The sequence below is a fragment of the Heloderma suspectum genome, chromosome 5 (genome assembly GCF_057233095.1).
Source record: "Heloderma suspectum isolate Gila_16-S chromosome 5, 16-S_ref, whole genome shotgun sequence".
NCBI lineage: Eukaryota > Metazoa > Chordata > Lepidosauria > Squamata > Helodermatidae > Heloderma > Heloderma suspectum.
In genome coordinates, this window is record NC_139462.1 from 2,315,143 (window position 1) to 2,329,305 (window position 14,163).

Below are 14,163 nucleotides of genomic sequence, written 5' to 3' on the forward strand. Positions count from 1 at the left end.
AAGATGGGATTATTGTAATGTGCTCCATGTGGAGCTACCTTTGGGCTTGGTCCTTAAGCTGCAGCTGGTGCAGAATGAAGCAACGAAGCTGCTCCCTGGGGCCTCCTTCTGACAGCAAGCTACACTCTTGCTAAAAGAACTGCACTAGCTGCCAATAAGCTTCCCAGGCCAAGTTCAAGTTGTTGTTAACATATAAAGCCCTAAACCCGGGACCTGCTTACCTCAGGAACCTCCTCACTCCTTATGTCCCTGCCCGTTCTCTGCGATCATCTGAGGGGGCACTTCTGAGGGTGCCACACGCTCCTGGGGTTCACCTCAGGAACACTTGCAGTAGAGCATTTCGTGTTGCGACACCCACCATCTGGAATGCTTTACCAGCTGATGTTAGATGGCCCGCAGTTCTGGCACTTACACATCTTCTTAAAACTCTGCAGAGGCTTTCCCTGAAGTGTAAGCCAGCCAGCTGTGGTTTGTAGCACACGGAGTGTGAGGTCTTATTCCTGATTAATTTGTATTGTATTATTTCTGTTGTTATATTTATATCTTTGTATTTATATTCACCACTTTGATACCGATGTGGAAAGCAGTATACAAATTTGAATAATAAATAAATAAAATAAAACCAACGGCTGGTTTAAACACTCAGCCCGACTGTCCCACCCGTCCTGGTGTACTAGTGGGCCTCTGCGAGCATAGGTCTTACGGGCATGGTCCCTCCTCTGACATGGGATGTCTCGTGCTGCTGAGCGAGCACTGCACTGTCAGGACTGATTTTCCCTGGAGGGTTGTTGCTATCAACATTCATTAGCACGCAGTGTTGGTTGTGGGCGGTGGGCACATTAGGTCTCCTGATTTTGCTGGTTCCTGGAGTTCAGTCTCAAGGATTCTGTCCATGTGCCCCATCTACTTCTGCTCCTGACTGTTTCCAGATCTAGGAGCTGACTGGTCTTGACAGCCCAAGGCGTTCTGATACTGAGATGGAAAACCCAAATGACTGTCCAGCCCCCCTGAATTAGTATGGGGCGCCATCACCCGCTGCTCTTGCATAGAAGGACATCAAATGGAGGAGGCTCCTTGTGGCTTCCACTCTGCTGCCCTTAGTGCTGCCCAGATCTTCAACTGGGGCAGCTACTTTGCCTCGCCTTGCAGCGGGGTTGCCTCCACCTAAATGTTACACTCTCTGCCAGTCTGGCTGCTGGGACATCCTGTTCCTTATTTCCTCTAATGAATTTCCAGATGTAGCTTTGACGGGGCTGTTGCTATGGCAGCGCTGCTGGCGCCACTAGTTCATTTTTGTCCTGGGGACAGAACATGAAGATGCAGCAAGACATGAGTGTGGTGGCATTGAGCTGTCCTCTGCTTAGCTTCCTTGCAGCTGCTTTTGCCCCAGTTGGTTGCCAAAGTGGCGGATTACAGCTCATTGAGTGAACCAAATGCTGTGAATCTGTTTGAAAGCCTCTTCAGGTGCCATATTCTGTTTGAGCTTTTGGACATAAATGAACCAGAGAGGGTGAAGATGATGATCAAAGCAATGGGCCTGGCCACAGAGGTGTCTGTCCCCTGTTCCATGTTTTTTGGTGAGAGCCTGAGAGAGGGAAACTTTCCAAGCTGGGCCATGGCCAGGTTGTCTGTCCTTTGATAAGGTTCTCCTTTTCTCTCCATGCTACGCTTGCAGAGTGGAGTTAGTTGTAGCAGTTCAATTAGCTTCATGGGGTGTTGCTGCAAACATAGCATGGGAGCTTAATGAGGCACTTTTCCACTGTTAATGTAAGATGTGGGCTCAAATATAGATAGACGGTTCTGTAATGCTATGAAAAAAACAGGCATTTTTGAAGCTGCTGGACTGAGAGAGCTTCTCTCTGTTCAAACTCAAATTGCAGATGGCATCTCGAAAACTTGGCCATGATGGCAGTGAGGTTCAAGGGGCCCTGCTCGGTGAGACCATGACTAGATTTGAACCCAGATATCATGTGCTGGCTCTTCAGGGGCAAGAGCCTGGTTCCTTTGGGCCCAAAAGCAGATGTACAGGCTGTGGCCATCAAGCCAGGATGCCCTACCACCCTCCACTCCTGTCCTCCCTTGTCTTTTCCAGAGCTATCTCTTCAAGTGCCAACCTCTGCGTTTTGTAAACTGTCCCAAATTCATTCGAGATAGGCACCCCCTTTGGTCCAAGCCTCCTGAGGGCTTTTGCCATCTGGTCTTTGAGACCCAGGTTGAATGCTATCCATTAGCCTTCCCTCGAGGCCCACTCCTGTGCTTTGTTGGTACATTCAGTTCTCATTTGGAGGAGCCATCCTGCTGCTTGGGGTTTAGATGCTGCTGCACCATAGGGTCTCTACCTACCCATGGCTTGGATAAGGCGTTCTGATTCAGCCCCCAGGCAAAGACTTCTGCATTTAGGCTCTCTGCTCAGAAATGTTCTTGCCCTGTCTTATCACTTAGGTGCAATCACTGGGTGTCAAAGTACCTGCCTGACTCTTATGGATTGTAACCCTCCATTCTGAACAGCTAAGAACATAAGGAGAGCCGCCTGAGGCTGAATCGGACCAAAGGCTTCTCGAGTCCAGCATTCTGTTCATACAGTGTCCAACCAGCTGACCATGGGAGGATAAATTATACAGTAGAACCTCAGCTGCCACAGCAAGCCCTCCAGTGATCTACTGCAAACAAAGAGTTGTGATGGGGGGGGGGGGGATGGTCTCAATTGATCATGTGATGACTGAGATACTATTATCACATGGATGTGCAGAGGAGACGAATGCCTTACTTCTAAAACCTGTTAAGCACAGCATTTCCTGTAAGGCTTTGCATAATCAACAAGGAATAGCTCCGAAAAGATGATGATGTTGGCGCCAGGCAGGCCTCATCAGGGAGATTATTCCATAAATGGTGGCCCCCCCATTTATGGAATGATCTCCCTGATGAGGCCCACCTGGCACCAACATTGTCATTTTTTCAGTGCCAGGTTAAAACTGCCCTCTTCTCTCAGGCATTTGGCAGCATATAAGGAGTTTTTTTTTATTGTCTCTGGCTGATTGTTTTAAATTGTTTTAAATATATGTTGTTGTGTGTGCTATTTGTTCTATGTCATTATGTCAATGTTTTATACTTTATATAATGTATTGTAATGGTTTTTTTAATTTTTGTGAGCCGCCCGAAGAGCTTCGGCTATTGGGCAGTATAGAAATGTAATAAATGAAATGAAATGATGACGTTTGTCTTTGAACGACTGTTTGTAATGGCACAGCCCTGTTCAAACTGGACCAGGTGCAATTTTCACAGAACGGAGAACCTATTTCGTGGGCATATTGAGCCTAACAGAAACTTGATTGCTCTCCCTCTATCCACTGGTAGTGATGCATTTTGTGTTCTGCTGGGGAAGGAGGAAGATATTTCAGTTGTGCCCTGCCTAAATAGGAGTGAAAACTAAAGGAAAGCCTTAAGGGGATTGTTTTGCTTTTCCTCACTTATAACGTCACTGTATTCGATTTTATTCAGATCCAGGTTTTTGATGATGGTGCAGACACAACATCCCCGGAAACACCAGAGTCTTCCTCCTCGAAGGTCCCCCAGAGAGGTAGGGGCTTTGTGACACTTTACCTTGTGTTGTCTGCTCGCTAGAGATCCCTTCTCATTGTGAGCCATGGGCATTACCTGAGACCTGTGCTCTGTGGAGGTCAGCCTTGTCTTTTGGAGAGCCCCTGGTCGGTTAAGCTTGAGCAGGAGGGTCCAAGGCTACATCTCCTTCCCTCGCAATTGTCCAGTTATACGTTATGATCACAGGCATGTGAAATATGTACGGCACCACTCCTGAGGCTGTCGCTCTGGCAGCACTGAAGCACTACATTTTGCTTTATCTGTAGCAGCCTGAGTAAGAGAAGCCTTTGGAATGATGGCAGAGCAGGAGGAGATAAATAGAAATGATCTTCCCACACCTCTGCACAGGCATGAACCAATGTGTCAAGGACTAGAGCATGTATGCTCTGTCCTGGCATGTGGGGAGACCTAGAGTTGGTGGCTGTGCTTTGCTTGGCACTGGGCACACTGCTTGCTGTGGATCATGCCACAAGGCCCCCTGAGATCACAAGTGGAGCATGGGCGCAGGGGAGAGGCTGTGTGAAGTAGCCCTAAGGTATGTTGAGGAAGAGAAACTGTTAGATGCAGTTGTTGTCCTTGGGAGAGATCCAGGATTCTGCAAGATTTCTGCTTGTTCTCCTCACTCGCCCTGGTCACTGGCAGCTGAATTTGAGTAACAGACAGCTTTAAGAGCAGAAGGTGCTATGGAGAGAGGACACTAGTGGGTCTGTGTGTTCATAGAATCATAGAATAGTAGGGTTGGAAGGGGCCTACAAGGCCATTGAGTCCAACCACCTGCTCAATGCAGGAATCCAAGTCAGAGCATCCCTGACAGATGGCTGTCCAGCCTCGTCTTGAAGGCCTCCAGTGTGGGAGAGCCCACCACCTCCCTAGGGAATGGGTTCCATTGTCGTATTGCTCTAACAGTCAGGAATTTTTTCTTGATGTTCAGCTGGAATCTGGCTCCCTGTAACTTGAGCCCATTATTCCATGTCCTGCACTCTGGGATGATCAAGGAGAGATCCTGGCCTTCTTCTCTGTGACAACCTTTCAAGTACTTGAAGAGTGCTATCATATCTCCCCTCAGTCTTCTCTTCTCAAGGCTAAACATGCCCAGTGCTTTCAGTCTCTCTTCATAGGGCTTTGTTTCCAGTCCTCTGATCATCTTTGTTGCCCTCCTCTGAACCCTCTCCAGTTTGTCTGCACCCTTCTTAAAAGTGTGGTGCCCAGAATTGGACACAGTACTCCAGATGAGGCCTAACCAGTGCTGAGTAGAGGGGAACTAGTACTTCCCGGGATTTGGAAGCGATGCTTCTATGAATGCAGCCCAAAAGAGCATTTGCCTTTTTTGCAGCCACATCACACTGTTGGCTCATATTCAGCTTGTGATAGACAACAATTCCAAGATCTTTCTCGCTTGTAGTGTTGTTGAGCCACGTATCCCCCATCTTGTAACTGTGCATTGGGTTTCTTTTTCCTAGGTGCAGAACTTGGCATTTATCCCTGTTAAATTTCATTCTGCTGTTTTCTGCCCAGCGCTCCAGTCTATCCAGATCACTTTGAATTTTGTTTCTGTCTTCCAAAGTATTAGCTATCCCGCCCAATTTTGTGTCATCTGCAAATTTGATCAGCATTCCCTGCACCTCCTCCTCCAAGTCATTAATACAAATGTTGAAGAGCACTGGGCCCAGGACTGAGACCTGCGGTACCCGACTCGTTACCTCTCCCCAGTTTGAGAAGATCCCATTGATAAGCACTCTTTGAGTCCGATTCTGTAGCCAACTGTGGATGCACCGGATCAATGCTTCATCTAGCCCACTTTGAGCTAGATCAGGATGAATGCTCATCAGGAGATCATGGGGCACTTTGTCGAAAGCTTTGCTGAAGTCGAGGTATATTATGTCTACAGCATTCCCACGGTCTACAAGGGAGGTGACTTGATCAAAAAATGAGATCAGATTTGTCTGGCAGGACTTGTTTTTGACAAATCCATGTTGGCCTCGAGTAATGACGGCACTGTTTCCAAGGTGCTTACAGATGGATTGCTTTAGAATCTGCTCCAGAATTTCCCCAGGGATTGATGTCAGACTGACTGGTCTGTAGTTCCCAGGTTCCTCCTTCTTACCCTTTGTGAAGATAGGGACAACATTAGCCCTCCTCCAGTCATCTGGCACTTCCCCCGTCCTCCATGATTTCTCAAAGAGAATAGGCAGCGGTTCTGAGAGTTCTTCTGCCAGTTCCTTTATTACTCTAGGATGCTAGAGTCCTAGCATCCTAGGTGTTAGGATTAGAGAAGTCAGGTAGGCAGGCTGAAGTAAGAGAAAGGGAGAGACCAGCTTCACCAGACATGGAAGGAGATGAGGCTGATCCTGGGTGAAGGACCAGGGCCCAGAATATAGGAAGGGAGTGAGTTAATTGATATGGGTGAGATGCTAAGATTGGAATGCAAGAGAGAGACTGGCAGGCGAGAAGTGTCAAAGCTGCTGGGCATTAACTTTCGCTCTCTGGAGTCTTGTGCAACATAGCTTTTGGCCAGAGGGTTTCTGTGGAAACCGGTGGCTCCTGCAATGTGTGATGCAGGGGGGCTTTTCAGTTTTCACAGGCTTGGCAAGGTGGGAAGGGACGCAAGGGCCTCTGCTTGGCTATAGTTCTCCCTCTTAGCAGGTCTTGGCTTCCATGGCATTCAGATAACCACAGAGCTCCCTGGAATGTTGGGTGGTGTACAAAGGCTAGCCAGCCTGGTCCCTCAACTGCTTAATGCCCCCTCCCCAAAAGACATGTGACATGTGACAAGCAAAGAGGCTGCACAATAAAGCCAGCCATTTCTCTGGTGCACACAAATGCACTGGAAGGCTTGAGCAGGAGTGGGCAATGTCAGATCAACAGGTTGCGGCCAGCATTCTGAGCTAAAAGAAGCAGCCCCCCTCCCCACCCAAATGGCAGCACAGTGTGGGCTATGGGAAAGAGTTTGGCTGTAAAGACGGCTTGCAGCAATCCTCCCCTGCCTCCCCCACCCATCCAAATCCTGGTGAATTAAAGCCCAATTGGATGTCAGGGGTTGGTTGGATCCTGAAAAACTGCTGGGCAAGTGAAGAGTCTTGTCTGCTGTCACTGGAAAGGAAAGAGATGCTTCAGAAGGGATTGGAGGAGCAGCTGATATACAAGGCCCAGATAGCTGCATTCCATGTGCTTAGGTTTATTCCTTTAACTGAGAGTAACAAGTGGGACTCCAGCAAAATGTTGCCATTCATTTCCAGATGTGTATCCACTTTCAGTTTCATCCCTCTGTCTCCTTCACACCGACTTTTTAAGCTGATTTCAAAATTGAAATTTCAGAAGTGTTGCCTTCCACACTTGGACACATGTGCACGCAGGCCACCGCTAGAGCAGGGGAATGATTGTGCTTCCTTCTTCCCAAAGCTTCTGATTCTAGAGTGGCAGTGGCCAACATGGCCTATGCCAGGGAAAGGTCTTGAGAGTTACGGCCTTCTCTTGCTGCAAGGGCAGGGCAGGATCGTTTGGCTAATGGACGGAAAACACATCCTCTTTGCCACACACACACCACCCCCCTAACAGGAGCCCAGAGTGCAGGGAACAGAAACAGTCGAGGACAGCCTGAGGCAGTCACACCTGCATTCGCAGTAAGCCACTTTCTTCTTAGGTATTTCTCCCACCATGTTGGGGGCTTAATTCTGAATATTATGTTGGGGTTCCCCCTAGTATGCTGCCTTTGTTTTCTTTGTGGATGGACCCATTTTGCTTCCAGAGCGATGGGCGTGGGCCAGCTGAGTTCAGTATTAGAGGAAACAATATCCTGCTTCATCAGATCCAGTTCTAAGTGGCTTACAACATTCATAATATAGCTACAAGTATCATGCACTTATTTATTAACTACGTTGTTGTTGCTGTATTTTTGTTTGTACATTGCCCCCAAATCCTAAAAAGGATAAGGGGAAGTATAAAAAGTTTTAAAATAAAATGAATAAAAACAAGTCCGGTAAAGACAAATATCTGAGGCCAAATAAAGCTTTACCCAAAGGACAGTGATGGGGCAAAAGAAATTCTAGAATTGTAAGCAGCAAGCAGCAATAATACAACCATATTCTGATCAAGGCCTCTTCTGGAGGGTTGAACAGGGATCATGAAAAATTCTTGCAGTTTTGCACCAAGTGCCAATTCATAGAGAATGACAAGCCCTTGGCATAACTGCCAGTTTCCTTGCTCTACAAAGAGTAGAGCTGAGACACAGCTGGTAAAGAAAATTGCAAACTGTGTTTAGGGTAGAGAATGTGCAGTATTAGATATTGTGGGTTTCACCAAGTTTATTATCACTTATTTCCTTGCCTGAGACGTCCCTGGTTTGTACCTGCTTGCAGCCTCTTCCTCAGAAAAGAGTTCAGGGGATCTCCAGCAGTATTAAAAATGTGGACTCAGTGAGGTGCAGGAATCTAGGTATTTATTCTCTTGGGAGCTTGCTGTTTCTTTTTCTTGGAAATCCATTGCCTTTAGCTAAAGCCGCTTCTGAATGGCTTACGATTTATGCCCTTTTTCTCCTCCAGATTCCTCAGAAGGTCCCAAAGCCAGCAAACTGGTGAGTGCTTTGTCCTTGGGTCTTACAATCAGTTAATTCCATCTATGTCTATCTTACAGTTTGAGGGAGAGGAAGTTTTGCTCAGGCATGGAGACCTGGTATTGGGTCTTTTGCAGCTGGGCTTACTTTGTGTTGTGTTGTGGAGAGGAGCGGAATGCATGACATCAGTTGTGAATCATGTTTTTAAAAATTATTTATTTATTGCATTTATATCCCGCCTTTTTTCCTCTTGCAAGGAACCCAAGGCGGCTTACTTTATCCTCCTCTCCATTTTATCCTCACAACAACAACCCTGTGAGGTAGGTTGGGCTGGGAGTCTGTGACTGGCCCAAAGTCACCCAGTGAGCTTCCATGGCCGAGTGAGGACTAGAACCTGGATCTCCCGGCTCCCAGTCCAGCACTCAAACCACTACACCATACTGGCTTTGTACACAGGCAGCAATAACTTCAAAAACTAATAAAGGAGGGAGTGAAAGACGCCATGTCCTGCCACAGCTGAAATATGGGTATCTGCTGGAGCACACCTGCTACATAGTGGAGAGGGATCCTGCTTGGAGCAGCCTTTTGGGTAGCTCAACTAGAACTAGCTATAACAAGTGTCCAGAGGTTTGCCTATGATTGCACATGCACAGGATTGGTGAACAGAGGAGTTTCTCCTGGCCACTCAGTCTGCTACCTTCCTTGCTGTTTGGATCACAGAAGGCCCAGGAAGGTTTCTCAGCTCTGACCTCTATGCTTGAGGTAGCTCACGCAGTTTGCATCCCCACCACACCACATTATAGTAGCTAATCAAGCAACCTGGAGGTGGGTTCAAGCTCTTCGATCAATGAGCTGGTTCAGAACAGGCCCTCGGCGGGGTGGAGGTGCACTTGCTGCTGCTCAAGTGGCCTGGTCAGCACACAGCTGTCAGCTCAGGCAGCATCCTGGGGACAGCAGCACCTTTTGCTCTGGGCACCCCCATGGCCTCTGCAGACCATATAGCAGCCTGTAGCCAAAAAGGTGGACCATGCGGTGTGGCGGGGCAGACTAGTGCTGGTTACTGTGGCTCACAGTTCAGGGCTCTGTGAGGATCAGAAGTGCCCAAGTCCAATCTTTTGCTCATCCATCCTCCACACTGATGTCATGATGTACTGTTAGCTGTGACCCTCCTTTGGTTTCTCTTGCCTTGGCTCAGGAGTGTTTGTTGCCAAAATTAGTTTCACCCTTGGGGTGATGTGCCATTGTCTCCCTTTGCGTGGGGGTTCAGTGGGCAAGCCCCCAGACCTGGAGTGGGGTCCATGATGGGAAGAAGGAAGGCAGAGGGCCATCATAGGGCAAGCAGCAACTGTGTCATAGAGCTGGCAAGTGGCTGATCCAGGAGGGAGGCATTTGCTGTGGCCCCAAATGATTGTCTTCACTGGAGTGAGGCCTCCTCATGAGTAAAGGCCTGTCTGTGAGTGAGGAAAGAGATTGTGGAAATAGGAGTGGCTGGAGAGCCAAATACAAAAAGCAGAGGGAGTGCAAATCCAAGGCAGAAGGAGGCAGCTTCAGTTCTCCCCATAGTCAGAGAAGGGACCAGGAGCCTCCAGGGAGAAGAAACAATGTGCAAATAGCCCCTTTCCTCTGGCTGAGGACAGAGGAGCTCATGGCCCATTCCATCCCTCACTCTTCCTCACTCAAATGGAGTTTTGTTTCTTGGGCTGAGGAAGTTATTGTAACAAAACCTGGGCAGCTTTACTCAGGCAGAGGGACTGTGCAGTGCCCAGCACATTGGTGGCTAGTGACACTTTAGCTCCAGTGCCAAGGAATTCTCCTTGCTCTTGGAATGCTTGGCATCAGGCACTACTTCCCCTACGAACAGTATTGGAAACAGAGGTGTTGTACCTGGCGAATAGTCAAAACATTCCCACATCAACCAAAATGGATGCAACTTGAGGGTGAAGTTGGGTGGGAAGAGGGGAGGAGTGTGGATGGCTCAAGCTCCTGGGCTTTGGGGGAGTCTTTCACATGCCACAGGATGGCCAACTCAATAGAGGCAGTTATTACTCCATTACCCATTGATGAAAATGACTTCTGTGGTTGCAGGGTTGTTGGAAAATGTGACAGCAAAAACACTGGTTGGAAAACAAGAACGCTAGTAGCAGCCCCATACCTCCTGATTTCTAAGGCCACCTATCAAGATTTTCCCCCTAACAACTGACTCAGGTTGTCCAGCTGAGGCCAAGCAGACTTTAAAAATACATGGTAGAGTAATTGTAATGTGTCCACCAATGATAGCTTGTTCACCTTGGTCAGGAGAATAGCTTGTGTTAACCAACTATTGATGCCCAGTTCTGCCTCCACCCTAGAACGTTCCTCCTCCATCCAGTCTCGCATCTTCAATTGTCTACCAGATACTTCTGCTTGGATGTTTCATTGCCATTTCAAATTCAGCGGTTTGGCTGCAGAACAAGTTGTTGTTGTTGTTGTTGTTGTTCAGTCGTGTCGTGTCCGACATGCACAGCTGAGTGTCCTTTCGGCTTTGGCCCAGCCGCTTCACTCTTTCTGGCGCTACTTGGAAATACCCTCTGCTCTTCCCCAGTAGTAGATTGGACACCTTCCGACCTGAGGGGCTCATCTTCCGGCGGCATATCTTTTAGCCTTGTGATAGGTTCCATGGGGTTTTCTTGGCAAGAATACTGGAGTGGGTTGCCATTTCCTTCTCTAGTGGACCACATTTTGTCAGAACTCTTTGCCATGACCTGTCCGTCTTGGGTGGCCCTGCACGGCATAGCTTATGGCTTCACTGAGTTACGCAAGCCCCTTCGCCACAACAAGGCAGTGATCCATGAAGGGGCAGAACAAGTTAGCTGCACATAAGTCCCTCTGAAATCAGTGGGACTTTTAAGTTACTAATGATTAATTTTTCACGCTAATTCCAGGGGAACCTAAAAGATGATCTTGTGGCTTTCTAGTTGATGGTGTTTTGTTTGCTTGTATTTATATTTTAGTTATTTTGTTACTTCTTATTTTATTTATTTGTTACAGTTCTATACCGCCCAATAGCCGAAGCTCTCTTTGGCTTCTTGTAAACCACCCTGGGTATATGATCGGAGGGTGATGTAATAAAATAAACAGGTAACTGTGACTAACTGGCTCTAGATCCAACTAAGTAGGTCCAAGACTGAGTTTCTCCCAAGTCCCTCCTCTCTGTTCACCCTCTGTATCCAGTAACAGTGCCACTCTCCGCCCTGCACCATCCTCCCTCTTTCTCCTTTATGCCTCCTGTTCAGTCCATCATCAAATCCACCATCTGGTGGTGTGGATTGTCTCTGCAGCACTACAGCTCTACCTCTCCATCCACTCAATGAAAACTCTGGTTCATGCTCTGGTTACCTCCCACCTGAACCTCAGCAGCATTCTCCTCTCCTCTCTGGCCTTCCAGTGACCCAACATGGCCTCCTCGCCTCTGCCCTTGCCCCTGCCCAGACCCTCCAGCTTTCTCCTTGCTCTGACCATGCGATACCCCCCCTTCAATCCACTCACAGGATCCGGCACAAGCTCCTTTGATGTTGAAGTCCCTCCATGGTCCAGCCTGCCCTCATATCTCAACATGCCCCTGCCTGTGACCTTTGGTTCTCCACCTCCGGCCCCACCCACCCTTTTCCCCTTGCTGCCCCTTGAATGCCTCCATGATACCCTGTGTTACTTCCTTCAATAATGGCTTAAAAGCCACTGTTTCTGTGAGTCCTTTGCCACCCTGGCCCTAGTCAGCTCCATATCGTACTCTTAACTAAGCCCAGGTGTGGCTGAAATGAAGGGCATTTTATTGCCCTCAGTCATTGCACTTGTTCCTATGTTTCTCTGTTGCTGCCTCCTTGTGTTTGAATTTTAGATTGTAAGCTCTCTGAGCTGTCTGTTTATTGCTTTGCAAACCTCTGTGCATGTTGGTGAAATGAGTAGTCATAACCACAGGCAACTAAGATATGCATACTACCCCCCTCCCCCGCCTTGAGCTTCCATCCATCCAACTGTTGCCTGCCTCTCTCTCCTCCATGTTTCCATAAAGTTTGCTCACCCTTCAGTAAGGCCCTCTGGGTTTTTTTTGGTGAGATGTCTTCTCCCTTGGCTCCATCTGTGGCTGCATTCCTGTTCAATGCAGGAATCGAGGTCAGAGCATCCCTGACAGATGGCTGTCCAGCCTCGTCTTGAATGCCTCCAGGGTGGGAGAGCCCCCCACCTCCCTAGGGAATTGGTTCCATTGTTGTATTGCTCTAACAGTCAGGATGTTTTTCCTGATGTTCAGTCAGAATCTGGCTTCCTGTAACTTGAGCCCATGATTCTGTGTCCTGCGCTCTGGGGTGAGTGAGAAGAGATCCTGCCTTCCTCTCTCTGTGACAGCCTTTCAAGTACTTGAAGAGCGCTATCATATCTCCCCTCAGCCTTCTCTTCTCAAGGCTAAACATGCTGAGTTCCTTCAGTCTCTCTTCATAGGGTTTGTTTTCAGTCCCCTGATCATCCCCGTTGCCCTCCTCTGAACCCTCTCCAGTTTGTCTGCATCCTTCTTAAAATGTGGTGCCCAGAACTGGACACAGTACTCCAGATGAGGCCTAACCAGTGCTGAGTAGAGGGGAACTAGTACTTCCCGGGATTTGGAAGCGATGCTTCTATTAATGCAGCCCAAAAGAGCATTTGCCTTTTTTGCAGCCACATCACATTGTTGGCTCATATTTAGCTTGTGATCGAAAACAATTCCAAGATCCTTCTCGCTTGTAGTGTTGTTGAGCTACGTATCCCCCATCTTGTAACTGTGCATTTGGTTTCTTTTTCCTAGGTGCAGAACTTGGCATTTATCCCTATTAAATGTCATTCTGTTGTTTTCTGCCCAGCACTGCAGTCTATTCAAAATCCTTTGAATTTTGTTTCTGTCTTCCTAAGTATTAGCTATCCTGCCCAATTTTGTGTCACCCGCAAATTTGATCAGCATTCCCTGCACCTCTTCCTCCAAGTCATGAATACAAATGTTGAAGAGTGTGGGCCCAGGACTGAGCCTTGTGGTTCCCCGCTCGTTACACCTCCCCAGTTTGAGAAGATCCCTTTAATAAGCACTCTTTGAGTCCGATTCTGTAGCCAACTGTGGATCCACCGGATCGTTGTTTCATCTAGCCCACTTTGAGCTAGTTTGCTCATCAGGAGATCATGGGGCACTTTGTCGAAAGCTTTGCTGAAGTCGAGTTATGTGATGTCCACAGCATTCCCACAGTCCACAAGGGAGGTGGCCTGATCCAAAAATGAGATCAGATTCATCTGGCAGGATTTGTTCTTGACAAATCCATGTTGGCTTCGAGTAATCACTGCATTATTTTCCAAGGTGCTTACAGATGGATGGATTGCTTTAGAATCTGCTCCAGAATTTTCCCAAGGATTGATGTCAGACTATCTGTTCTGTAGTTCCCAGGTTCCTCCTTTTTACCCTTTTTGAAGATAGGGACAACATTAGCCCTCCTCCAGTCATCTGGCACTTCACCCATCCTCCATGATTTCTCCAAGAGAATAGACAGTGGCTCTGAGAGTTCTTCCGCCAGTTCCTTTCTTACTTCAGGATGCAGTTAATCTGGCCCTGGAGATTTGAACTCATTCAAAGTACTTAGGTGTTCCTGGACCATATGCCTATCGATCTCAAGCTGCAATCCTGCCTCTTCTGCCTGTACTTTGCCTTTGCTGGGGGTGTGTGTGTGTCATAGACCCTCTTTTGGGAGAAGACTGAGCCAAAGTAGGAATTGAGCACTTCTGCCTTTTCATTGTCATCTGTTATCGTTTTGCCATCCTTATTTAATAGCTGAACCACCATGTCTTTCCTCTGTCTTTTACTATGGACCTATCTGAAGAAAGCCTTTTTGTTGTTTTTAGCATCCCTCGCTAACCGCAACTCGCTCTCAGCTTTAGCCTTCATGACGCCATCCCTGCAATTCTGTGCTACTTGCCTATACTCTTGCTTTGTAGCTTGGCCTTCCTTCCACTTCCTATATGTGTCCTTT

At 47.8% G+C, this 14,163-nt stretch overlaps 1 protein-coding gene across 12 annotated transcripts in view; it reads left to right on the forward strand.

Moving 5' to 3' along the window:
* The window catches only part of DCTN1 (dynactin subunit 1), a 103,543-nt gene that overhangs the window by 43,046 nt on the left and 46,334 nt on the right, over positions 1 to 14,163 (forward strand). For all 12 annotated transcript variants that reach the window (XM_084855190.1, XM_084855193.1, XM_084855194.1 and 9 more), the window contains exons 3-4: positions 3,499 to 3,577; positions 8,136 to 8,167. In XM_084855190.1, the coding sequence (XP_084711316.1) occupies positions 3,499 to 3,577; positions 8,136 to 8,167 (111 nt within the window). The remainder of the gene's footprint in view (positions 1 to 3,498; positions 3,578 to 8,135; positions 8,168 to 14,163) is intronic.